The following is a 26976-nucleotide window of genomic DNA, read 5'->3' as shown; positions in this document are numbered from 1 at the left end:
GATCACACTGATAGGACATTGTTGTTTTAGAAGACAGATTGTATTGAATAGTGAGACATTGCAGTTGGGTATGAGTGAGCTAAGAGGGTCAGTGGTGACCAGCTTTTAAAACACAGAAGTAAAATATCGAAGCAGACTCGCAAACTACTCATGTGTGTTACATCCTGCACAGTGCACAACATCACGTAGAGTGGGGGGGGGCATGTTAAATGAAAACAAGTCTATGAAGTCTGTATCCTAGTCACAGGGCGTTTTCCCAGGAGAATTTCTTATAATAGCAAGGAAAGAAATTAAGATATTCTGCAATTATGCACTTAAAGTGAACAACTCTTCTCCTCTCATCTCACCCCTCCCACACATACCCAAAGGCCAGGCTAAGTATATAAAACCTGAGGCTTTCTACATTACTCGCTGGTTGACCCACACCTGGTCCTAGGCCCAGCTGACAGAGAGTGAAGGCACTCTGCTTGCAGGAGGGGGAGCCCAGGCTTAAGTTCTGCTCCTCCTCAGACTTTAAACAGCAAGTCTGATGTTCATATAATATCTGTACATCCACTGTCCCTGCTTTCTGAAGTGTAGTTGACAGGGCTAGTTAGAAACACTTATATGCATGGTTTATCCTACCATAATATATTGTATAGGTATGTACAGTGTTGGTAGAGCACTGCTAGGGACATTGAGCTTGCCCTTTCCGTACTAGTGTGATAGCTATAGTGGCCAGCCTTTAATCATCCTTAGGCTAATGACTTCTCGAAGTGAGTAGACCAATAGAAACCCACAGATCTGCTGCAGATATTTGCAGTAATATTTATCTAATTACCCAAGCACAGCATCAGCATCAGCACCAGTAGTAATTCTTCAGAGGGAAGGAACTCTTGTGTCCACCCTTGATTTATCTCTGCTCGTACCAACTTTTTGCTCTTATAATGGCTGCACCGGTTCTGGGCTGAGGTCATTGTGGCCACCGGGACCGAGGAGTCCATGACTACAGGAAGGCCCATGGAGCGGTCCCTCTCTAAGATCTCGCTCTGTGTCTTGATACACTTTGTTCTGCCGGTGTACTATGCCCAGATGATGGAGCAGGCATGTCGACTTCCCATCAATGAGGTGACTGGTCTATCCAGAGATGGAGACCTTATTCTAGGTGGGATCTTCCCCCTTCATGATGACGTCGAATTCCAGCAAGCCAACTTCACTGTGACACCTGCACCGATCACCTGCCAGAGGTACTGAAATGCAATCCTGTATCGTGTTCCCCCTTTTTTACGCCATCTTTGAGCACCTTCTACCAGCTGCACGAATGACCGCCAAGCCCCTGACCACAGGTCTCTGAGTTCCTCATTTGTCTCTTCTCCATATTTCTATCCTTCTATCCCTTCACTCATCACCTTCGCCCATTTTACTCTCTACTCCCTATTCCCTTACGTTCTGTATCTCTTTTCCTCTCTTACTTGTCATTTCTTTTCTTACCCACTTTTCTTCTGTTTGCTTCCCTTTACTCTCTGTTTCTTGCCCACTTTTCTCTCCTCCCTTACTGTCCATCGTCTTCTCTGCTCCCGCTTCTATCAGCTTTCTACAGTTCCTACATTTCTTTCTCCCCATCCACTAATCTACCTATCTTGTCTATATCCAATTACGCATTCTTCTTTCACATCTATATTCTTTCTTAATTCGTCCTTCTCTTTCTCTCGCAATCTCTTTCCAAACGTTCTCCCTGATATCCTTATGTCTGCCATATTTCGACTCCCCCCTCTGTAAATTAGCCTTTTCTTATCTCCTTTCTCACTTTTTTCATCATCTCATACTCACTTTCGGATTTTTATTCTCCTTGCTATATTCTACGTTTTTTCTTTCCTCTCTTCTCATTTCTCCATTATGTCTTCCCACCATTTTCTATATCCTTCGTTCCCCCTTTTCTCTCACATCTATACCTTCCTTTTTCCCCTCTTTCTCTCCCTGCCATTCTGATTTCCATCCTCGGTTTGTTTTTCTACGCTCAACCTCCCTACTCATTTTCTATCTCCTCCATATCTCTTCGTCCCTCTCTGCTTCCTGCCTTCTGTTTTTCCATTATTTGTTTCCCCTATCTATTTTTATTTTCTCTCCTATCCCAACTGTTGTTCCTATTCCCGTAGTTTTCTTTCCATGTTTTCTTTTGTATTTCTTCATTCTTTTTCTCACCATCTCTGCCACTTGCCTGCTTTTTCAGTCTCCTTTATATCTCACATCTTTTCTCGGTTGTCTCCCTAGCTCCCACCATCTTTTACTCACCTCCACACTTCTATCTTTTCTCACTATCAACTTTCATCATTATCATTATCGCCTTCTTTCCTTCTCGTTTCCTCTTTCTGTCTTTTCTTCTCTTCTTTCACGTTCCTGGCTTTCCCATGATAAAGCGAACAATTTGATAAATAAAAAACAGAGACATGGTTTTATAATAAATAAATACACAAATCACTTTCTGTAGTAACTAGTCTTTATACTGCTAACCCTACTTGGTCTCCAGCTTGTCACTTGCTTTGTCTAGAAAGTGTACCTGAATTCATGTGCACCTGGCACTGTGCAGTAAGCTGCAAAGTGAAGTAACATTAAATCATGTTATACTGCTTTATGTGGGCTAGTGGGCGAAATTAGGGCTGTGGCTCCAGGGTCGACAGTCCTATAGGGCAGTTGGGCAGTGACTGACAGGCTGGTCCGACAAGTCAGGGTGTGGGCCTGTTTTCTGGCCGTTTGTGGCCGTGTTTTATTGGCTGCTCGTTACTAACAGGTTCCTTGATATGAAAATAAACATTGCCTGTGGCAAACTCAAATCCACGCATTCTTCCGTACTCTGCAAAATACTTGTAGAGTTTATTTCTACAAGTTCAAAACTGCCCCAATTAGCAAACTAAGCCACTTTTTTAAGCTATCTAGTTCATTAATGGTGCCACTTTTTTTTTTTTCTGGTGCCAAAGTCAAAGTCAAAGTAAAAAAATCTTGTCTAGTGCACATATCACCGCTAGGTCTGAAGGCGCTTGCAGATCCTTAGACTCGCTGAGTCATAGCTCATTTCACTTAGAGAATAGCCATGTTTTTAGTTCACTACAGAACCGTCGATTATCTGGGATGGACGCAAGATGGAACGGAAGCTGATTCCAAAAATACGGGGTGAGATGGGAGAAAGATCGACCACCGTTGCGTACAGAGCGAACACGCGGGGGAAGTAAAAGGAGCTTAGAGCTGGACCTAAGAGTTCTCACTGGTTGATGTCTTTTTAATTTTTTCTCGAGATACCCAGGACCGGTGCCATAAAAGCTTCTATGTGTGAGGCTTAGAATTGTATACTGCCCTCTCTTCCTAACTGGAAGCCAATGGAGAGTCTTCAAATTGGGGGCAGATGGCGACCTGGGAGGCAGATCCAGAATTAGTCGGGCTGCCGTATTCTGCAGAATCTGTAATTTGGAAAAGAGATCTTCATTTATAGAGGCCTATAAGGCGTTTCCATAATCCATGTGGCTGACTATAAGGCCCTGCACCAGCGGCTTCCGGGTTTCTATAGGTAGCCATTTACAGATTTTTCGTAATTTCTGTAAAATGGCGTAACAGGTACCCAGTACGCGATTCACATGTGCTTTCATGGAAAGTTTGTTATCGATGGTAATTCTCAAGTTGCAGACGGTTTGTTTTGGAGATGGACAGGGGCCGAGTGTCTGGGGCCACCAGCTGCTTGACCAATAATCTTCGGCCTTGCCAAACAGAATGATCTCGGTTTTGCTGTTATTTAACTGCAATTTATTTTGGCCCATCCAGTTGTCAATGTGGGTCATACAGTTTGTAAACCGGATCATGGTACCAGTTGGGTCTGGGACAAAGGTGATCAGCAGCTGAGTATCGTCTGCATAAGAGATGGCCTCAAATCCATAGGATCTAATAATCTTGGCCAGCGGTGTAACATACATATTGAAGAGCATAGGGCTCAAGATAGATCCCTGGGGAACCCCAATACATACTGGTCTGCTACCTGTAGCCTGTGAGCCCCAGTGCACAGTGGTAAAACGATTGTTTAGATCATTGTTAAACCAATCATAGGCCTTCCCTTGGACCCCCATCTCCCAGAGTCGCTGTAACAAAATGTCATGGGAGATGGAGTCGAAGGCAGCCGACAGATCTAAAAGAACCAGCATAGCTCATTCCTTATTGTCCAAGGCCAGCCTGATGTTGTCTACTATTTCAAGTACGGTAGTTTTGGTGCTGTGTGCCACTCGAAACCCTGATTGAGATAGATCAAGAAGCTTGTGGCTTTCTAAATGATTAGTTAGCTGTTTGTTTACCAGGGCCTTGAGCGCTTTGCCGAAATAAGGCAGTAGTGAAATAGGACGGTAGCTTCCAGGATCGTTTATGTCCAATGTAAGCTTCTTTAGAATAGTTCTGACTTGCGCTACTTTTCAGTTTCTTGGAACAATGGGTTGTTCCAGAGACATATTAAAAATCTCTGTTAACCACTGTGTCAGCTGGGAGGCTATTTTACTGTAGATCTCGGGCGGAAGAGGGTCGGCAGGAGATCCAGATTGAATTTTGACCATAACTTCTGACACCTGTTCACAAGTTACTGGTTTAAATTTCTTCAGCAAAGGTACGGGTGAGTGATTCTTCATAACTAATGGCGTGGGGACTTTGCTTTCTTCAGAGAACGATCTATAAATGGCTTTAACTTTGTCATCAAAGAAGAAAGATATTTTGTCAACCCAATCCTGTGTAGGAACAACAGAGGGTTGAATGGCTTCTGGGGAGGTAAACTCTTTTAAAATTTTATATAGTTCTTTACTGGAACTGGCGGCATTCTCAATCCTCTCTGTTAAGTACAGCTTTTTTGCTTGTTTAATATTATTTAGATATAAGCGATGAGTTTCTTTATATTTGGCTTGGTCACTGACAGATTGTGTTTTCCTCCAGAGTCGTTCAGCAGCCCTGGTGGACAATTTCTCAAAATTTTTTGGGGCCGTCCTTCTCTATCTCTTTATCCTCTTTCTCTTTCTCTAGCAATCTCTTTCCAAACGTTCTCCCTGATATCCTTCTGTCTGCCATATTTCGACTCCCACCTCTGTAAATGAGCCTTTTCTTTTCTCCTTTCTCACTTTTTTCATCATCTCATACTCACTTTCGGATTTTTATTCTCCTAATCCTCTTTCTTTTTCTCTCGCAATCTCTTTCCAAATGTTCTCCCTGATATCCTTATGTCTGCCATATTTCGACCCCCCCCTCTGTAAATTAGCCATTTCTTATCTCCTTTCTCACTTTTTTCATCATCTCATACTCACTTTCGGATTTTTATTCTCCTTGCTATATTCTACGTTTTTTCTTTCCTCTCTTCTCATTTCTCCATTATGTCTTCCCACCATTTTCTATATCCTTCATTTCCCCTTTTCTCTCACATCTATACCTTCCTTTTTCCCCTCTTTCTCTCCCTGCCATTCTGATTTCCATCCTCAGTTTGTTTTTCTACGCTCAACCTCCCTACTCATTTTCTATCTCCTCCATATCTCTTCGTCCCTCTCTGCTTCCTGCCTTCTGTTTTTCCATTATTTGTTTTCGCTATCTTTTTTTCATTTTCTCTCCTATCCCAACTGTTGTTCCTATTCTCGTCCTTTTCTTTACATGTTTTCCTTTGTATCTCTTCATTCTTTTTCTCACCGTCCCTGCCACTTGCCTGCTTTTTCAGTCTCCTTTATATCTCACATCTTTTCTCGGTTGTCTCCCTAGCTCCCACCATCTTTTACTCACCTCCACACTTCTATCTTTTCTCACTATCAACTTTCATCATTATCATTATCGCCTTCTTTCCTTCTCGTTTCCTCTTTCTGTCTTTTCTTCTCTTCTTTCACGTTCCTGGCTTCCCGATGATAAAGCGAACAATTTGATAAATAAACGACAGAGACATAGTTTTATAATAAATAAATACACAAATCACTTTCTGTAGTAAATAGTCTTTATACTGCTAACCCTACTTGGTCTCCAGCTTGTCACTTGCTTTGTCTAGAAAGTGTACCTGAATTCATGTGCACCTGGCACTGTGCAGTAAGCTGCAAAGTGAAGTGACATTAAAGCATTTTATACTGCTTTATGTGGACTAGTGGGCGAAATTAGGGCTGTGGATCCAGGGTCGACAGTCCTATAGGGCAGTTGGGCAGTGACTGACAGGTTGGTCCGACAAGTCAGGATGTGGGCCTGTTTTCTGGCCGTTTGTGGCCCTTTTTATTGGCTGCTCGTTACTAACAGGTTCCTTGATATGAAAATAAACATTGCCTGTGGCAAACTCAAATCCACGCATTCTTCCGTACTCTGCAAAATACTTGTAGAGTTTATTTCTACAAGTTCAAAACTGCCCCAATTAGCAAACTAAGCCACTTTTTTAAGCTATCTAGTTCATTAATGGTGCCACTTTTATTTTTTTTTCTGGTGGCCCCGACCTAATCTGTATACCAGCCCGACCGACCTTTTTTTTTATATTCTCTGACACTGGAAGTGCTTGCAAACACTCTGATGTTCAGCATTAAACTATATATAAAAACGAATTTGTTGTAAGCACATGTTATTTTCTGGGTCTAAAATATTCAAGAAATTAAAAGTTTCAAATGTAAACATAATATTTTATTAAGATTTTCTCTAGTAGAAAATACTTTTCCTGCAACATTTAGATCACAGTTAACAAGATATTATTGCCTGACCCATTTTGTAAGATGCATTTTGATTGTATTTTAACGCGCTTCACAAAAGTGCATTTCTTTTCTGATGATATGTATACCAGACAAGGATTTCAGATGCTTGAAACGTGGTTAAATATTTAAATCTTGTTTTGTCTTATTTTTACCATATTGCACTTTCCATAAAATGTCAGCATTCCTCAAGTAGTTTACACAGTCAGTTGCTTGCCATAGTACTTTAGACCGTACTGTGGTACTTTTCATTTATGTACTGCCACAGGCCTCCGAACACTTATCAGAGGCAGCCTGTCAATAGGGGTGCCAAGGCTCCGCCCTCTCCCTTTTTGAGAGCAAAGGTTAGCCTGACAGATACTGACCCTCTCAGGGTCAACCAGCCAGACGTTCTACATGCACCAATGCACACGCGCCTGGCAGCCTTAGTCAAGCGTTACAATTTTGTAAGGGCTGGCGGCCATTTTATAATAGGTTCAGAGAACTAAAGTGCACATAAGACAAAAGGAGCAAAAACACCACACATGACAAAACCGAGCCCAATGCAGCCCAGCAGTGGGAAGTGGACACCACTCCTGCATTTTTCGTTTGTGGATCCAGGACAGCAGAGTTAGTAAAAACGATTTCTTGGAAAGCTTTTTGTTGTGTCGTTAGCTGGTTAGGAGATAGTTTAGTTCGGCTCTCATGTGGGTGGGCATACAAGGATTCCTTAGTTTAGGACCACCCCTCCCACCAAGCAGCTGCTGGGTTTCTGCAGGGTGATGGGGAATTGAGGCGTCTGATGTCAATGTTTCTAGTTGTAGCGTGAAGCCGGCTTTTTCAAGCACATCCAAACCAGAACAAATTGAACTTTCCAATGTAATTGAATTCAAATAATGTACATGTTTAAGATTTGTTATGGAGTATCAAAGGATTTGCAGAATAACATTTTGTGATAAATGTAGTAATAATTTAATTGGCAAATATTGCAATAGCTATAGAATACGATCCAAACCACTTTTGATTAAATTCGGTTCTAGTATCCCCTGGTAATCAGGGTTTTGTTTTCAGTGCTGCTGGACAGGTCAGAAACTTGAGTTAAGTTCACGCATGTCTGGGCTAACTTATTTTGGAGTAATCAAAGCCTGATTGTCAGATTTCTGGGACTCTAGAAGATAGCACTGATATACACTACAGAACAGAGGTGTCCAGAGAGAGACCCCATAATGAAACATTGGAGAATTCAGGTTAATAGTAGGCGGTATCACCAGAGCAGTATCAGGAGGGTGATACATGTATTGGATGAGGATCACTGGCAGAGCAGTTCAGAATTCTACTTTGCTGTAGCAGGGAGTGGTAAACATGCAACTGAGCAGCGCAAGGTCTAGAGGAGTTTCCAACAACTTCTCATAGAGATAGGGGTGAGCTACTTCAAGTCCAGGGAGCAGGACATGTCATAAGGTAAGTGTTACTTAAGGTTGCCACTGGGTCTTTGGTTAATCTTCAAAACACACTTGTAATATCCCACAAAGTGCATCTGATCCGGTCCCAGGTCAATCATAAGAGGCGTTTGAAGGGCATCACCCAAATCTACCATTTTCAGGGTGTGCATGGCTGCTATTGACGTTCTACATCCCATCGTAGAGTACATGCACAAAGCGAAGGACCTTATTGCTCAGTGAGTCAACCTCTGTTGAGGAGGACAGCTTATAGTTTCAAACTCAGGTTCATCTTGAGCATAAATGACTTTGGTGTCAAATGCTGCTCTGTGATGAAATGCAGAACTTATAACCACACACATTCATATGGAAACCGAATAAGCCAGGATGAACATACACGTTTCTTACTTGCTGACAATCTGTAAAAGAGTTACATTTGAAATAGTCCAGTTGGTTCACGAAACTGCGCACGGCTAATGAGGTCATCCCCTGATCCTGGCCAGGAGGTAATTTGCTGGCTGTTGTTTGGGGACTGATCAATAATCAACTTCTTTTGTACTGTATCCATGATGCATAAAGTTCCTTCACGGTATTCTCTGTTTGTTCTCCAGCTTCCGCACCCAGAATTACCAGGCGCTCCAGGCTATGATATTCGCTGTCGAGGAGATCAATAGGAACCCCTTCTTGTTGCCCAATGTCACCCTCGGTTTCCAGATCTATGACTCCTGCAGGATGAGGCAGCGGTCCCTCGAGGGTACCTTGTGGATGCTGGCAGGAAAAAAGCACCCGGCACCAAACTTCCGCTGCCAGCAGAACCTGCCACTTGTGGGCATCATTGGCGATGCTGGGTCCTCATCTTCAATCGTCATGGCACGGGTGCTCGGCTTGTATCGATATCCACAGGTGAGATCCCATAAACCACCAAAGAACAACTATTTGCAGTAATTTGCCTAGCAGAGTAAGAGTAGGATTTGAAGACATTTTATGACAAGAACCAAATTTGCTCAATTAAATGTACCATATGTGACTCCACCTACATTTGGAGACCTGCAGCTGTAAGTTGAGGAATCTTCCTGACATCCCACCTCTGTAGTATGATTGCCACTACCAAATGGGATTGTCCTGGAACTCTTTGCTTATTTAGATGGTTATTTAAATCAGAAAGTTGTAGTGACCGAAAGAAGACAGAGTGACCACCTCCATTAGGTCTTTATGGCCTCTGCTTGCAGTACTGGACCTTTGTGTGATATATATATATATATATGTGGTAGTTATTCCTCTGACCCTCCCGGCCATTACCTCAGAACTTTTCACTCACCTAGGTGCAATTACAACATGCATGGGCGGTAGCTGGCTAACTGCATAAAAAATAAAAAGCAAACCCCAGATTAATAAACCCAGAACAGTTCTGGCTAATTTACAGTTCTTGTGTTCCATCCGAAATTACTTTCTTTCATTGCTCCACTCAAAAAAGTGTCCACTACTAACCCTGAATCAATTTATACTCTGTTATTTTTTTAACTACCCCCAGAAACGTTTTAAGGCAAGGGCGAAGTGGGCTCTGGCCCAGGGCCATAGTCTTTCAGGGGCACCTGGGAGATCTGGCTCTGTTCTCCACACAGTCCTGCCCTGATGACCTTGAATGATTCTTAAATATAGATCGCTTTAAATACTATTTTCCTTTAATGTGTTTTTAATATGAGTGATGTGTGGGAGTTACCGATATTTTGCACAGAAACTTTGTTTTTCAACACCATGCAACATCAATAAAATGTTCCTTTTAGATCACAAGAGGATCTTGGTCACAGAGATAATTTGCAATATTATTAGTGAGCTGATGCTATATTGCAGTATTGAAAACACACATCATTATCCCTGAATATTAGAAAGAAACACATTTCGAATTTGGACCCGGGTGTCAGTGCAGTGTCTGTCAACTGGCCAAAAAGACCGTGAAAAACTGATCATAAATGTAAAGCTGGTCCAAACAGGGCCCCCAAATACATGTTTGGCCCAGGGCCCCCAAAATCTTTAAGATGTACTGACTACACCTCCTAAGAGACACAGTCACTTTAAACTTTTTCCTGGCAAAGGCCCTAGTTAGGAATTGTCAGAAATGGCAGAGCTGGAAAACCCTTTCCAGCAGCCATTCCCACCTGATTCAATTAGCGTCCTTGTAAATTGCAGAATAAGTGGAATAATCGGTTTCCACCTGTAATTTACAAAACCATCTCCGGCAGCAGCGTTCCTGACTAGCCTCTGGTACTTCAACTGATCTCTTGTGGTACCAGGTATGTTTTCATAATGATTTGGAGCAACAAAGTATCCAGTAACTCATTCATCATACTTTTTAGCCCCCCGTGTTACTGGCAAGAACATAACCAGGGTCAAAAACCTAATGTGTGCGTAAGTATGAACCCTCTACATCCTCTCAGTCACTGGAGGCCATGGAAACTGAACTCATAGTTGCCTTTAGTTTAGAGACACTAAGAAGTGTGAGATATTATTCCTAGTTCATTGCAAAGGTCTTATTACTGATCCTTTCATTTGAAAGAGCACACAAGTAAGGGAGTCTTTCTGGGTGGAGTGCATCTGACTTTAGACAAATTTCCACTTAACATCAGATCCAAATTTAACACTAAGCTTATCACTAAAACATGGCTCTTTGATGACTAGATATGTGCTCCTGATCTAGGTCCTCAGCAAGAGAAGATCAACTCAAAGAGTGGGACTACTCCAAAGTGTGCCATTAGCGAAGCAAGTGATCTGTATTAGATGTCAATAGTTTACATTTGACCTTAATTCAGTCTCTCTCTGGTTATATTAGCTTCTTCCTTTTTATATTTTTTTGTTTATTGAATTTGAGATGGGCAGGTTGAATGTTTGCCAAACACATCCTTCATCAAATACTCTTCTTCCACATTGTGCTACTCTCAGAGCATATTTAGGATTGGGGCCGACACAATGAGTGAGTGATCGAAATTAGTAACAATCAACCCTACATCTTTGATATGTTGTCGCACAATTTGTTTATTCCTTTCTATTTGTACATCAAATTACCTGAGTTAAACTATTGTTTAAATGAACACATTTCTGAAAAGAGAGGATTTCATCCATTACATTACACAATGTTCTTCTTTACAGATCAGCTATGTTTCATCAAGCCCTCTCCTGACTGATAGAAACCAGTTCCCATCCTTTTTCCGCACTATACCCAATGATAACTTCCAGTCTCATGGCCTGACCCAGCTGCTGGTGCATTTTGGCTGGACTTGGGTTGGTCTCCTCATTGAAGACAATGACTATGGCCAACAGGGTGCCAATGTGTTGAAGCAAGAGTTGGCCAACACCGGGGCTTGCATTGCCTTCTCTGAGAACATTATCCTAAGCCGTGCTGACAGGAATGCATTACATATTATACGGGTGATTAAAAACTCAACAGCCAATGCCATTGTCATCTTCTCCAGTGATGCTGGAGTGACTCCTTTAATGGATGAGATGATGAAGCACAATGTAACAGGGAAGGTCTGGATTGCCAGCGAGGGATGGTCTACATCAACTGTCTTATCAGTGGAGAAGTACTCGCAGGTCCTCACAGGTGCTATTGGGTTTGCAACCTACAGTGGAGAAATACCTGGCTTCGAAGAGCATCTTAATAGCGTCCATCCTTCAAGATCTACTGATGACATGTTTGTAATGAAGTTCTGGGAGGAGGCTTTTGGGTGCAAGTGGGTGAATGCAGAAGAGTCCACTGGCCTATGGAAGAACTCATCTACTGTTTGTACTGGAAATGAGAAACTAGACAAGCTCCATATCGACTACAATGATGTAACAAATTTGAGAGGGCAGTACAATACCTACACTGCAGTTTATGCTACTGCTTGGGCCTTACACGATCTGAATGCATGCAGCAATTGGGAACACTCACTCCTCAATGAGATGTGTGCAGATATCTTGAAATTCAAACCATGGCAGGTACAGTTGAAACTCTTATATGGACACATTTGCAGGATTGCTCTGTAAACATATTGATGAAATAATAAGCAGGGGAGTGACAAATTACAAACATGTGCCTTGTCAAACCACACAAAGTTGTTTTAAATGTCCTACATGAAGTATACTGTCATTCAAATCAAATATAAAATGCTTACAAAAGTAGGTTAATTTATGCAGAGTTTCTTGGGGAATTTTAGCATTGATGCACAATTTTGCTAATTATGAATACTTCACAAGCTTTGGACAGATCATAGAGAATTATTTACGTTTGGTAGTTGGGATACTCAGTCCCAAATGTGGCAGGTGTCCCGCTGCCATGCGACAAGTGCATTATAGCGTATGGCACTTGTAATACAGCAATTGGAATAGGTGCACGGTTTTGGCGGAGTATCCCATCTGCTAAACCGTAAATTAGGCTCTTAGTGTGTTAAATTGAAGTTGAAATTGATATACCATCCACCCTTACTTACTGGCACATTCTTAGAGCACCTAGCTGCTCCACCCAAAGAGTGAGAATGAACCTGCCATTTTATTGTGGTGCAAGGTTTTACAATGGCCTAAGCATATTGATGCTTTTTGGTTTGTGCTGCTCATATCTCCCCCAGCAACTTGGCCCTTTACAACACATTTGTAGGACTAGCTTGAAAGTGTAGCTGTCACTAGACCATATATCTTCAATAAAAAAAGCTTAAAACATTAATGAGAGAAGGGATTTGGCTTTGCTCAAATATTGATCTTCTTCCCTACAGAATTTGATTGCCAGAAAATGTGTTTGTCTGCTGAAAGAGGTTGCTTGTATTGCACAGATTATGCTCAATGTGGTAGGTCTTTGTTGATTATGGTGGCAGGCCAATGATCAAGGTTGTAGGCCACATTGATTCATTGGGAAACCTTATGTGAGTTGCCATAGATCCCATCTGTTTAGTGTGAAAAGTGATGGCAAATGCAGTGGGTCAGAATTGTTTAGTGTGAAATGCTTATGTTAAATCCAAGAGGCCTTTAGGAAACAGCTGGGTAAAAAAAAAACTTCTGAAGTGCCTTTACATTGTGACCTCTGCTAAATGCAATTGGAAGGGATTTTACATTGTGAACCCCCTGACAATTTCAATATAAAGGGTCTTGACATTGTGCTCCCCATCCCATTACAAGCCCCATAAGACAAGGCTTTACATTTTGGTGAATTTGCAAATACAATATGTATCAATTTTACATTGTGAACATGCAAAATGCAATAGTGAGAGGTTTTTTGAATCTATATATATGTTTTTCAGTGAATTTCTAAGTTTTTTTACTGTACTTTATCATACTATAACACGTTTTTAGCTAACGTTTTTAGCTAACTGCTCACTGCACAGTATCGTATAGAATTTAGTTGGGAAAAAGCACTGGACTGACATTGATTTATTGAGTGATAATGATTTGGATTGCTGTGTTCTACATTTATAGCACACTGCACCTCCCTAAGTCAGCATTGTACCACTCTACCTAGTTACTTTTAGAGACGGGTGCTAAAATGGGATCTTAGTCTTAGGATTGAGGGTGTGTTTATACAGGCCCAAGCATATCACAGATGAAGCACCCCCATTTAATAGAGTTGGTTCTCATAACGTCCCACTTCATGGGGCCTCTTAAACTGCAGGGTCCCCCCATACTATTTTTCTACACCTGCTTGTTTTCTGAACTCGTTCCTGGTGGTTTACAGGACTTTGCACTTTAGCACTGCTAACTAGTGCTATAGTGATAGTGCTCTCTCTTCTAAACATGGTAACATTGGCTTATACCCGATTTGTGCATTTAATTTACTGGTAGGTCCCTCGTAATCTGGTACTACTTGTACCCAGGCCCTGTAATATAAATGCTACTGGTGAGCCTGTAGCACTTATTATGCAACAGACTTAAGGATCCCCATAAACATGTTTCAGGCCTGTCATTTCAGCCTGTGTGTTCAGTTTTAAACAGTCATTTCAACCAGGCAAAATAAACATTTTGCTAGTCTCAAACGTGTCTTGTGTTCCAGATTAGTTACCCTTACAGTAGGGCATAGGCAGCTGATAGAACAGTGCCCAATGCATTTAAAAAGTAGGCCATGCAATTTTAAGTTTTACATGTACTTTTTTTTCACTACTGCAAAGCATGCTTCTCATTTAGGATAACATTGGAGCTGCCCTATTACATTTAATAAGCTGTAACTTCCAAAGGGGAACAGGTAAACAGTTCATGTTTGGTGTCTTTAGAATTGTAATGAAAAATACACTTTTCATGGTAATGTCGGATTTTGAATTACCATTTTGAAATGCCACTTTTAGAAAGTTGCCTTTTTGCTACCAAAGCCGTTTAATGCCTGCAGCCTCTCTCTGTGTCACATGACTGACTGGGTGTAGTTGGCAGTTGGTCTTTTTTTATTCCTCCAAAACAGCCAGATGCAGTAGAGAGCTTAGGGGTGCCTGGATGGCACAACACTGGCAGGATGGGAGAGTGGAGTTGGGCACTGCCCCACTTATACCTACATGGGGTATGTCCTGCCTTCACACATAAGATTGCATGCCCCCTCTAGCTAGGGGGAAGCCAGGGCAGGGGAGGCAGGATACCTGTGCAATTCAAAAGGAAATCATAGAAGCTCCTCCTACTTCAAAGGAGGCACTTGGTATAAATACTTGACCTCAGGCGCCACCTCTTTGGTATACTCCTGGACCTGTGGATAACTACAGAAGAAGGAAAGCTGTCTTAATTTGCTGCCAGAAGGAATATCATTTAGCTGCTCTGTTATTCTGATGCTCTGCTGCCTGCTGCCCTCTTTGCTGAGAAGGAAGATTGGACCTGCACCCTTCATCCCAGGCTGAAGTGACTCCACAATGTAATCAGCTGACATGCTGTTCTGAGCTACAGGGACATAACAAGCTCAAGAGGCTCCCTGCAACTGCTCAACTGACGTGCTTCCTGGGCCTGCACCTGCTACTAACTTTGCCTGAGACCTGCTGACCTTTGCTGGAGTGAATTCCTGACACCAAGTGGTGCCCATCAGGTCCAGAACCCTTGGTGTTACCTCAGTCGAGCTCTTTGAGAATGCAAACAGGCCTGTTGGTGCCAAAACCTTCCAGCTTGTGCCCATCACCAACAAGAAGTTCAGAGGAAACAAACTTGTAGTGCTACAGCATTGACTCCCATGGTGACCGCCAATGCGAAGCTCCAGCTACACCCATCTGCCACTGACAGAATCTTCACGCTACACCAATGACTGTCCACGATGCCCGGTCAGCCCTTTGCACTACCTCAATGGCCATCTGCTCTGCCTGCCCCTCACGGGCCCTTCCACCACAAATGTAACCCTTTGCAGTGTATTGAGAAGGTAAATCTTTCAGAAGGACTAACCTGGTTCCTGTATCTGACCTGCACTCCACGCGGTTGACCTGAGCAAGTGACTTTCTCCTGGTCTCCCATGACCGGATAGCTGTGAGTTCCACTTTGTACTTCTAGGTTCAATTTTCACCGAAATCTTCAAAATTGCATATCTGTGGATCCACTGATGGGACTTTTGTCATCTTTTATCTTGTTTTATTTATTAAATTCTATTAATTGTTTTTAATTGGTGTGAAACTTTTCTTATGTTGTGTTCTCCCTTTATCACTGTTTGAAGTGCTGCATGAATACTTTACACAAGTTAAGCTTGACTGCTATGTGCCAAGCTACCAAAGGATTGAGCACAGGTTAATTTGGGGTTTGCTTATGACTTCACCCTGACAAGGATTGTGGTTGTTGCTTGAGTCGGTTTTCACCCCCTTAACCAGTAACTAAATTTTTTACAAACCTAGGGGCATATTAGCAAGAACCTCGTTAAAATTATCGCCGTTTAAGCGGCAGGAAACTGCAGCTAAAATGGCGATAATGGGCTTGCTAAGATGCGTTATAGAATTTCAATAGAATCCCAGGTTAGATGTGCAGGACATCTAACCTGCGCTTCTATTGGAATTCTATAATGCATATTAGCAAGCCCATTATCGCCGTTTAAGCGGCAGTTTCCTGTCGCTAAAACAGCGATAATTTTAACAAGGTTCTTGCTAATATGCCCCCATATTTCCTATTTAAAATAGACAGTGTATTTATATTTTAAACCCTCTGAATAATACAGCAAGAAAGGGTTTTACAGTGCAAATTCCATGCCAAATACCATTGGAATGCGATTCAATCAATCATTGAACCAGGGAATTGTGAAACACGCTACTCATCTGTTAGGGTCTCAAGGCACTTGGGGGTGGGGTGCAGCAACGAGTCAGCTGAAGAGCCAGGTCTTTAGGCTCTTCCTGAAGGTGTGCAGAGCAGTGGAGCCTCTGATGTTGACCGATAGCTTGTTCCAGGTCTTAGCCGTGACAAAGGAGAAGGCTTTTCCACCAGCTCTGGTTCTGCTAGGGAAAGGTTGGCGGAGAAGAGGTTTCATTTGGGTACATAGAAGGAGACTCTTTCATTGAGGTATTTGGGTCCGGTATTGTGGAGATATTTGCAGGCGTGGGGGAGTAGCTTGAAAGTTACTCTCTTCTCGAAGGGGAGCCAGTGAAGGTCTTGCAGGTGTTGGGTGATGTGCTCCTGTTGTGGAATGCTGAGGACGAGTCTGGCCACGGTGTTCTGGATGATCTAAACTTCTGATGAGGGAAATAGGAATAGATTTTACATGGTGAACTCACTGACAAAACCAATATCAATGGATTTTCCATTGTGAAACCTATATCACATAAAATAGGAATTGGCTTTACATTTTAACTATGTTAAAAAATATAGTAGAAAGGGTCTTTACATTGTGTACTCTGGCAAATGCAATAAAATAGGAATTAATACAGAGTCTCTTTTTATGTCTGACCACGGTAAATGCTAGGTGTGTCCAGAAGGGGAGGACTTTATGTTCATGTCAATGTGTACTTTAGTAATGACTAAAACAGTTGATGGGTCTCTCTTGGCAGAAGCCACATGGTCCTGTGTTTGTTCATATTAAAGGCAAACACCTTCCTGTATTGATGACCCAAGAACTAGTCCTCTCATGTTACATTGTGAATTACTTGACAAACCCTGTAGGCCTAACATTGCTCATCATGAAAAGCTTTGTGTGTTTATTGTACACGGCCTTCTAAGGGGGATTTCCCTAAAACATTTTGCTTTTTGTCATCCTAGTCTTAGCCTGCTCTCTGTTCGTGACCCTAGGATTCTGGGCAGTGGGAAGGTACGAGTACCCTTTCCACTCAGTTTAGGAATAGGGTGCTGATGTAATTGTTTTAAAGTGTCATCCCTGTGACAGCCCTGTAAATAATTACACCACATACCCATGGTTAGTACGGCACTGGCTAGTAGTGGGGTGCAGCACCTATCATGCTCCCACTGGACTCTTCTGCAAATCAAATATTCTGCTCAGATTGGCTTCCCATACTCTTGTAACACTGAGGAGACCTCCCCCACCACTGGAGCAGCCCTAGGGTATGTCCCAAGGTGTTAAGCTCGGGATAGGTGAGTGGCCATGCAGAGGCACAGGTGTGCCAATGCTTGAGTGGATCTCTCTACCATGAAGGTAGACGCCCCTCAAGTGGAACCCCTTCTGGGGTTTCGAAGGCTCCTGTTGTGGCCTTAGGGCCCGGGGCACCTCCCGACTGTTAATTGCAGTGTGGAAGTGCATGCTCCCTTCCAACCCATGGTGCTAACCAGTAGGGGAAAAAAGATCTACCACCTGCCATTGCAAGGAGTGTGCGCGGTGGCACCAATGATGTACTGAGCATGTGCCCAACCTGCTATTGCAGGTCGGTCTGTGCACTTGCACCAAGGATGTTTCTAAATTCAGGCCACCAGTCTGCCATGGCAGACTGGTTTGTGCGATGGCACCATTGATGTGCCCAGCATGTGTCCGGACTGCAGTTGCAGACACTAATGACTCACAGGCCTGCCTTGCACGCAGGGCCCAACACTGGAATTTGCAGGCATCCGACCTGCCCATGCAGGCCAGACCACGCACCAGGACCAATGATGGGGTTAACCATAGGGCAGGTCTGCCATGTCAGGCCTGCCTGTGCGCAGTCACCCCAGTGGTGATTATAGACTATGTGTCAGGCCTATAAATGCAGGCCTGGGTGCGCACTTGCATTGATCTTGCTTTTGGGCATGTGTCCATTCTTCCACAGCAGGTCTGTGATGGTGCCATTGCATGTTTACTCAGCTGGCCTTTTGAACTGACCATTCTAAGGTGCACTTTCACTTCCACTCAGAGTGGAAGGTGAACGGCTGGGCAGATACACACATTTGCGCCCTGCCCAGGTATTTGGGAATAACTTTGCATGTTTTCCCTACCTACGAGACTCGCTCTTCCCATCGGTTAGCATGGGGACGTGGTCTACAGTACTTCAATCTGCAATAGTGGATTGCAGTTGCGCAGCCTCATGATGTTTCCTATCAATTGATTTGTAATGTCAAACCATTTCCAGTGGTAAAGGTGGCCTTGGCATAACTTGCTTAGAAATGTCACTTATAGAAATGTGGACATTTCTATGCTCTAAAACACTTTGTGTTCCATGGTGCTTGACGTTGATCAACACCGGAGGCTTGGCAAGCAAATTTGTGAATTCTCCAGCCACAGCCATAAACCATTGGCCATGCAACTGGAGTGGCTGACCATTGCCATTTGCGGGCCAGGCGGAATACATGGGAGGAAGGGGCTGTTTGGAACTATTAAAAATATTTGGAAGTTTGTGCATAGTATTTAGTTGTTTTGTAATTGATTTAACTAATCTTCCTTTTTAAAGAGTACATTGGCTGGACATTGAGTCATTATCATTTGTGTGTTGCTGTGTTTTGATTTTCTAGCCCACATCACCTCCCTGACGTATCCTTAAAATGATTTGTGGAATTACTCTGATATTAAAGTGATAATATGTTTACTTAGTCCCTAGTTTGAGAAACTTCTGTACAGGTTCTCCAGGATACCAAAGGAAAAGGACCCTAATAGATACAGATGGAACACAACAACTACTACTGAAGGCCCTGAGACGTCTTCAACTGGAGTTCTCAATTCCAATCCACAGGCATTTTGTATTGCAAACTTTCTATTGAATATAATAGGAGGATATTGTCATTGTGATCTCCTTGCCAAACATCATAAGAAGTATGAGCTCTTTGACAAATAAAAGGAAGAGGTTTTATATTGCGAACTCTTTGACAAATACATTATGAAGAGGATTGTCAAGTCTAGCAACTACAAGAATACGGGCGTCTACATTGTGAACTCTATGGCAAATGCCACAGTCCGGGTCTTTATATTTTGCACTTTCTGACAAATTCAAGTGGCAGGAATTTTACATTGTAATCTCCAACTGACAAATATACACAATGGGGATTTACATTATGAACTTTCTGACATATGCAACAAGAAGGGGGATTACTGCACATCTCCCTTTTCTTGGTATGAGAATACAAATGCTTGATATCTTCACAGAGAGATTTAATGTTCAAATCAATATATAGGGTCTGATTCACAAAGGTGATCTTACATTTTGTAGTAATTTTACTACTGTTTTGTTATTCACAAACTACGAGTGTAAATTAACTACTAGTGATTTTATGACGGCGAGTCTGCACTCATGATTGAGGCTCGCAGTTATAAAACTACTAGTAGTAAAATGACACTCAGAGGGCATATTCACGAAGGTAAAGTTAGATAAAAAGTCTAACTTAGACCAAAAGTCTAACTTTACTACTTTTCGGCATTCACAAAGGTAAGTTTCTACTAGTAACTTTACTGCTAGTAATTTTAGTAGTAGTAACTTACCTTTGTGAATACAAATTAGTCGTTAACTTAGTCTTTTGGTCTAAGTTAGACTTTTGGTCCAACTTTACACTTGTGAATCGGGCCCATAGATTGCAAAAATGAAAACAGTAGTACATTTACTACAAAGGGTACATTTGCCTTAGTGAATCAAACCCATATTTGAGATATTCCTAAAATGTGTATTGGTGGTCTCTAGGCAGAGAGCAAATTGTCATGTTTATACATTTTCAAGTTAAGCCCAAAATGCTTGCTTTATTGATTATTAGAACCCGATTACTATGTCGGGCGGAAAGCCACTGACCAGCTGTCAAAGGTTTTTCGCTCGACATTGTAGTTTTCAGTCCGACCGCCATATTAGAATGACAGGGGTCAGAGAGAAACCTGCGGGGGTATTCTGACATTATTCCGACGGGCGCCATTGGGATTATGATGCCACTTTCCGACAGCCTTTTCATGTCTGCCTTTCCGACATAGAAATACTGTCAGAAATTTTTTCTGGGGACCTTTAGCAGGGCCACCTTCCCCCCTGACCCTCCATTATGGAGTATGGGAGCTAAACATCCCTGCACCATGCGGCAGGCACTGTCCCGCCACACAGTGCAGGGATGTTAACAGTGGCAGTTTGTGCCCATGAGCCTTTTCCGCCACACAAGCTGCGATTATAAAATGGATGTCCCCGACTGCCCATAGGGTGGTCGCATCCTAACACTCAGGTCGGAATCGCTGACCTAAAGTCGAGGGGTTCCAGACAGCTACAGTGTCGGATGGACTCAAGTCTGCCCAGCATCGTAATGAGCCCATTGGTGTGATGGCTAAGGTGTAGTCCTTTCATTTTATTCGTAAAGTTCTTTTTATTCAATTTTTGTAACAAAACACAATAATAAATTAAAGAAAAATTATGTTCAGCCATGTGATAGGATGTTTAAACTTCTACAACGCCTCATCTAGAATATTCAGCAGGCCCATTTTAGGAGTAGAATTTAGTGGTGGCCCCAGTGCTGCACCTAGTGCGTCACATATGATTTTCCACCAGGGTTGAAGGGACCCACAGCTCCATGTGGTATGTAGAAAGTAACTCTCTAATGCATTGTTAGAAAGGGGATTTCTGGTTGGCTAAGGTTTGAACCAAAGCCAGGCACAAACCACCACTCTGGTCAGGATAAGTGAGTTACCCTCCTAAAATAACACCTGCTCAACCCCTTGGTAGCTTGGGACGAGCAGTCAGGCTTATCTCAGAAGCAGCGTGTAAAGCATTTGCCCATAACCAACAGTAATACAATGTAAGCACTACAAAAGGACACCACACCAGTTTAGAAAGATATCCAATATTTTTATATACTCAAGACAAGACCAAATACAATACAAATCCACAATACAGTACTTTAAAAATTGTTAATTCACCAGAGGTCTTTAAATGGCAAAAGTAAGTTGAAAACACAGTTCGTACGAGTCGGTAGCTCGAGTCAAGCCTACCACGATGCAGAAAACAACAGAGTCTCGCTGTTCCAGCTGACCGCGTCGGTATGGGCCAGCAACAGTGTGAACAGACTTGTTAACTGTATCTTTCTTAGGACTGCTCACACGGAGGTGCGAGTCGGTCTTGGCATCTGTTGCGGTTGCGATGCAAAGTGGAAGTGGTGCACGGTGCGGTGTCCTCTCGAAGGGGTGCAGGCAGTGGCTCGGTGACGATCGTGCAGACGGCATCAGTGAGACCAAGGCGGGTGATGCAGGGTGAGACTGTGCTTGATGCGGTGCTGGCAGGTTGCGATGCAAGCGACAGAGCCGGTTGGCGTTAATTGGCGCTGGCAGAGCCGGACAGCTGTGCGTGATGAGGCAGTCACAGGTGTCAAGCCAACGTTTTGGTGAGACTAGGCAAGTGAAGTGAAGCGAGGCAGTGTGGGCAGTGGTGCCTCTCAATGCGGTGCAGGCAGCGGCACGGTAACAATCGTGCAGACGGCGTCGGTGAGACCAAGGCTTATGGTGCAGGGCGAGATGGTGCGGCCTGCGGTACCTTCAGAACACAAGCCAGCAACGGGTTGGGTTACAGAGTCGGTTGCGGTTCCCTCTTCTCTGTGGCAACTGAAACAGCGGTTCCCAGAGCGATACCCAGAGGGTGGTGAAGTCTTTGCAGTCCCTGAGACTTCTTAACAGGAGGCCAGTTCAGTTTCAGGCCCTTGGAGACACAAGTAGAGAAAATTCAGTCCAGTCCTTTCACTGCCCAAGGCAGCTGCAGGCCAACCCAACAAAGCAACACCACAGCAAAGGGGCAGTACTCCTCTTGGCAGCTCTTTCAGCTCTTATTTTTGGCAGGTTCCTTGATTCCAGCGAGTTCTAAAGTCTTGGATTCTTGGCCCCAATATAAATACCAGCAATTCCTTTGTCCTTTGAAGGCAGAGGGTCCTGTACCTGTCCCAAACCAGTTCTGGTCAGTTTTGGAGCACTTTGTTTACAAGACTCCAGATTTTCCTTTGAGAGTGTAGGCCATGGACACCAGACGCACCACAGGAGGTGGAGCCAGCACTGTGGGAGGCAGGCACAGCCCAATTCAGACCCAGGTGCTACTCCTCCCACCCAACTATGTGCAGATAGATCTTTTTAGCCATGTGCTGACTCACCCTGTCTCCTGGAGTTTCCCCCAGCCCCTGTCACTCACAAACCAGACAGACAATACACAACCTTGCAGAGGCAGGCTGGATGGTTAGGCAAGAAAACATCTAATTTCTAAAAGTGGTATTTTAAAACACTAAGGGCCAGATGTAGGTAATCCCAGATTACCGATTCTTAAATACCGAATCATACGGATTCGGTATTTAAGAACTGGCAATCGGGATGTAGGTAATTTTACCGATTTAATTACCGAATCGGTATGATTCGGTAATTACCAAATCCGTATTTACCGATTCGGTAATTGCCATTCATTCCTATGGGCCTGGAGGCCCGTAGGAATGAATGTCAATTACCAAATCGGTAAATACTGTTTCGGTAATTGGGGGAAACATTGAAGGGAGGCAGGGTGTCACTTTGACACCCTGTTGCACCCCTCAATTGTGCATGGGTGCACATGTTGCAGACATACATGCCCTTAGGGGCATGTATGTCTGCAACATGGCACTGTTTAAAAAGCAAAAGAAATGCTTTTTAAAGGGTTTTCATTATTTACCACCAACTTCTAGTTGGTGGTAAATTAAGAATTCTTAAACCCCTGTAGCACTGATTACAGTGCTACCTACATGTCAAAATACAGATTAGTTAATTATACCGATTCGGTATTTTACCGATTCGGTAAAATTACTGAATCTGTATTTTAACTTGCCCCTACATCCCAAACTTCAAATACCGGTCGGTAACGGCCGAAATCGGCGGTTACCGACCGTTATTTGACTTCCTACATCTGGCCCAGAATGTTAAAACCAACTGCACTAAAAATGTATTTTATCATTCTGAGTTCAGGCAAACTAAACTCGAATTTCTACCATCTTCCCTTAGTCAATAAGGGTTATAGGATGTTATAATCATATTGCCCGCTCCAGCCTATGGGGAACACGTAGCCTTGCAATAGTGAAAAATGAAATAGGCTGTAATTCACTATCAGGACATGCCACACACACACCAGGGCATGTCCTACCTTTTACTCTCAAGTGAGAGTGAAAGGTTTTCAGCTTCCAGTACTGGTTTTGCGACCTGTCCGGTTAAAACTGTGTAATATATTTCATTTCATTCGTTTGGAAGTAAGGGGTAAATTGAAGCCCTTATGAGTGTTATGTATATCTGGATGGATGATACTTCTGAAATGTGTCGCATTTATACCGCTTTTGTTGCACTCTCTGAGGTAAAATTTCAATAAAAACATTTTGACACATACAATGCACCCTGTCCATGGCGGTACCTTGGGCCTACCTTAGAGGCGACTCACTTGTAGAAAAGGGAAGTTTTAGGGACTGGCAAGCATTTGCACTTGCCAAGTCGACATGGCAGCCCCAGGCTGCACATAGGCTCTGCAATGGCAGGCCAGAGTTACACTTTACGGCCTCTTTGCGTGGGTGGCACAATCCAGTGCTGCAGTCCACCAACAGCATTTGATTTATAGACCCTGACACTCACAGTGTACTTTACTAGGGACTGACACATAAATCAAATAAGCCAATTATGGAAATACCAATCCATACCATATTTTACAACAGGAGCACTTGCACTTTACCACTGATCAGCAGTGAGGAAAGTGCGCAGAATTATATTTAGGCAAGTCTATTGTCTCAGGCAAGCACAGCATAAGTGCGTGCTATCTGTGTAGGTTCCTGAAAAATTACTTTAGCCTCTTTGGATTATTACGCTGTCTAATGGATGCTATTCCCAACTAAACTTCTAAATCCAAATCTGTCTACAGCACTAACCTGATGCAATATTACACTGCACCATAGAGGAATGTCACCAGTGTTGTCTTATCCTCATGGAATCATTAAAGTGATGTTTTCCAGACTGTCGGAGGTGTCTTTGTAGCCGGGGTCACATTCAGTGGTGGCTTCCTTCCTTAACTGTAGTTTATGGGGGATTTTGCTCCCATCATCCAAACTCTACAGTCTATCCACCTGGTCATCTCCTGGGTCTTATATTCAGTGATTTAATACATGGAGATGTGATGTTTTATGGTAAGATGTTGGATCTACCATTGCCTATCGACCATAATATGTTGATTTACTAAAAGCAGGAAGAGAAGTATAGAAAGAGGCAAGAGAATTGTTGAAAGAAGCAACAGAGGTCTAGAATGAAGCAAGAAAAGTACAGAAAGAGGCATGTGAGGAGCAGAAAGAAGCAAGCGCAGTGCAAAAACAACCAACAGAGGTGCTGAAAGAGGCAACATATGTGCAGAAAGAGGAAAGAGGAGTGCAGAAAGAAAAAATGGGTGCTGAAAGAGTCACAAGGGGTGCAGAAAGAAGGAAGGGAAGTGCAGAAAGAAGCAACAGAGGTGCTGAAAGATGCACGAAGAGTGCAGAAAGAGGCAAGAGTGGTGTCGAGAGAGGGAACAGAGGTGTAGAAAGGGACAAGAGAGTTGCACAAACAGGTAAGAGGGTTGCAGGAAGTAGCACAGTGGGTTCAGAAAGAATTAACTGAGATGCCGAAAGAGGCAAGAGAGGTGCAGAAAGATGCAAGAGAAATGCAGAAATAAGTAAGAGAAGTGCAGAAAGAGGCAAGAGAATAGCTGAAAGAAGCAACAGAGGTTTGGGAAGAAGCAAGAGAAGTGCAGAAAGAGGCAAGTGAGGTAAAGAAAGAAAAAAGAGCAGAAAGAAAGAATCAACAGAGGTACAAAAAGAAGCAAGAAGGGTGCAGAAAGAAGTAAGAGTAGTGCAGAAAGAACCATCAGAGGTGCAAAAAGAGGCAATAGAGGGTGCAGAAAAAGGCTGGAGGGGTGCCCAAGGAGACAAGACAGGTACAGAAAGAAGCAGGAGGGGTGCTTAAAGAAGGAAGAAAAGTACATAAAGAGGCAAGAGAATTTCTGAAAGAAGCAAGAGAAATGTAGAAAGAAGCAAGAGAAGTGCAGAAAAAGGCAAGTGAGGTGCAAAAAGAAGAAATAGCATTGCAGAAAGAACCAACAGATGTCCTGAAAGAGGCAAATGAGGTGAAGAAAGAGGCAAGGTATCTGCAGAAAAAAAACAACAGAGGTGCTGAAAGAGTCACGATTGGTGCAGAAAGAAGGAAGAGAAGGGCAGAAACAAACAACAGTGGTGCTGAAAGAGGCACAGAGGGTGCAGAAAAAGGCAAGAGAAGTGCAGAAAGAAGCAACAGAGGTACAGAAAGAGGCAAGCATGGTACAGAAAGAGGGAACAGAGGTGTAGAAAGAGGCAAGAGAGTTGCACATACAGGTGAAAGGAGTGCAGAAAGAGGCAGGATGGGTACAAAAAGAATTAACAGAGGTGCCGAAAGAGACAAGAGAGGTACAGAAACAAGCAAGTGAAGTGCAGAAAGAGTCAAGAGAATTGCTGAAATAAGCAACAGAGGTTTAAAAAGAAGCAATAGAAGTGCAGAAAGAGGCAAGTGAGGTGCAGAAAGAAGCGGGAGCAGTACAGAAAGAACCAAAAGAGATGCAAAAAGAGTCAAGAGGTGTGCAGAAAGAAGCAAGAGCAGGGCATAAAGAACCAACAGAGGTCCAAAAAGAGGCAATAGGGGTGCAGAAAAAGGTTGGAGGGGTGCACAAAGACGCAATAGAGGTACAGAAAGAGGCAGGAGGGGTGCAGGAAGAAGGAAGAAAAGTGCAGAAAGAGGCAAGAGAATTGCTGAAAGTAGCAACAGAGGTGCAAAAAGATGCAAGAGCAGTGCAGAAAGAACCAATAGAGGTGCTGAAAGAGGCAAGTGGGGTACAGAAAGAAGCAAGAGAGGTGTAGAAAGAAGGAAGAGAAGTGCGAAAAGAAGTAACAGAGGTGCAGAAAGAGGCAAAAAGGGTACAGAATGATGTGAGAGGGATACAGAAATAGACAAGAGAGGTGCGGAAAGAGGGAAGAAGGGTGCAGAATGAGGCAGAGGGGTACAGAAAGAAGCAAATGAGGTGCAGTAAGAGGCAACAGACTTGCAGAAAGAGGGAAGAGCAGTGCAGAAAGTAGAAGCTATTTGCAGAAAGAGGCAAGAGAAGTGCAGAAGGAAGCAAGAGTGGCTTGACACCATTAGCACAAATGTAACACCCACATTTAGCAAATAGGTAACAAGCGACCAGTCTAGGTTTGCAAAGGGCCTTCCACCACGCCGTAACACTTGCTGCTGCATTTTTGGTAACGTTTCAGCTAAACACAAGGTTTTTTTTGTTCAAATCTGCATATTAGGGAGCAGATGATGTCGGTTGACCATCGTATTACCGATTATAACTGAGATCAAACTTTTTACCTCATGTACTTTCATATATGTATGTCATGCACACATGCGTCTTTTCTTTACCAGTCCAATTGATACCCTACTCCTCGTCATGTAAAGAGCTCTAACACCCCTAGGTTCGTGTTCACGTTATACAAAACTTTATAAATAATTAAATCTCTATCAATAGGACTTTAGAATCATGCAAACAATACTATTGAAGGTTGACCCTGAAGCCGGC

The 26976-nt window shown here is 43.1% G+C and overlaps 1 protein-coding gene across 1 annotated transcript in view; it reads left to right on the top strand.

Annotated features, from left to right (window-relative positions):
- The first annotated feature begins 1113 nt into the window (after nt 1–1113).
- LOC144797934 (extracellular calcium-sensing receptor-like) overlaps nt 1114–26976 on the top strand; it is an 82582-nt gene continuing 56719 nt past the window's right edge. Inside the window, exons 1-3 of the mRNA XM_078668737.1 lie at nt 1114–1226; nt 8722–9013; nt 11255–12085. Coding sequence (XP_078524863.1) covers nt 8756–9013; nt 11255–12085 — 1089 coding nt within the window. The 5' untranslated portion in view covers nt 1114–1226; nt 8722–8755. The remainder of the gene's footprint in view (nt 1227–8721; nt 9014–11254; nt 12086–26976) is intronic.

The sequence above is a fragment of the Lissotriton helveticus genome, chromosome 12 (assembly GCF_964261635.1).
Source record: "Lissotriton helveticus chromosome 12, aLisHel1.1, whole genome shotgun sequence".
NCBI lineage: Eukaryota > Metazoa > Chordata > Amphibia > Caudata > Salamandridae > Lissotriton > Lissotriton helveticus.
The sequence above is the reverse complement of the archived record's forward strand: the minus strand, read 5'-3'. Positions and strand labels throughout refer to the sequence as shown.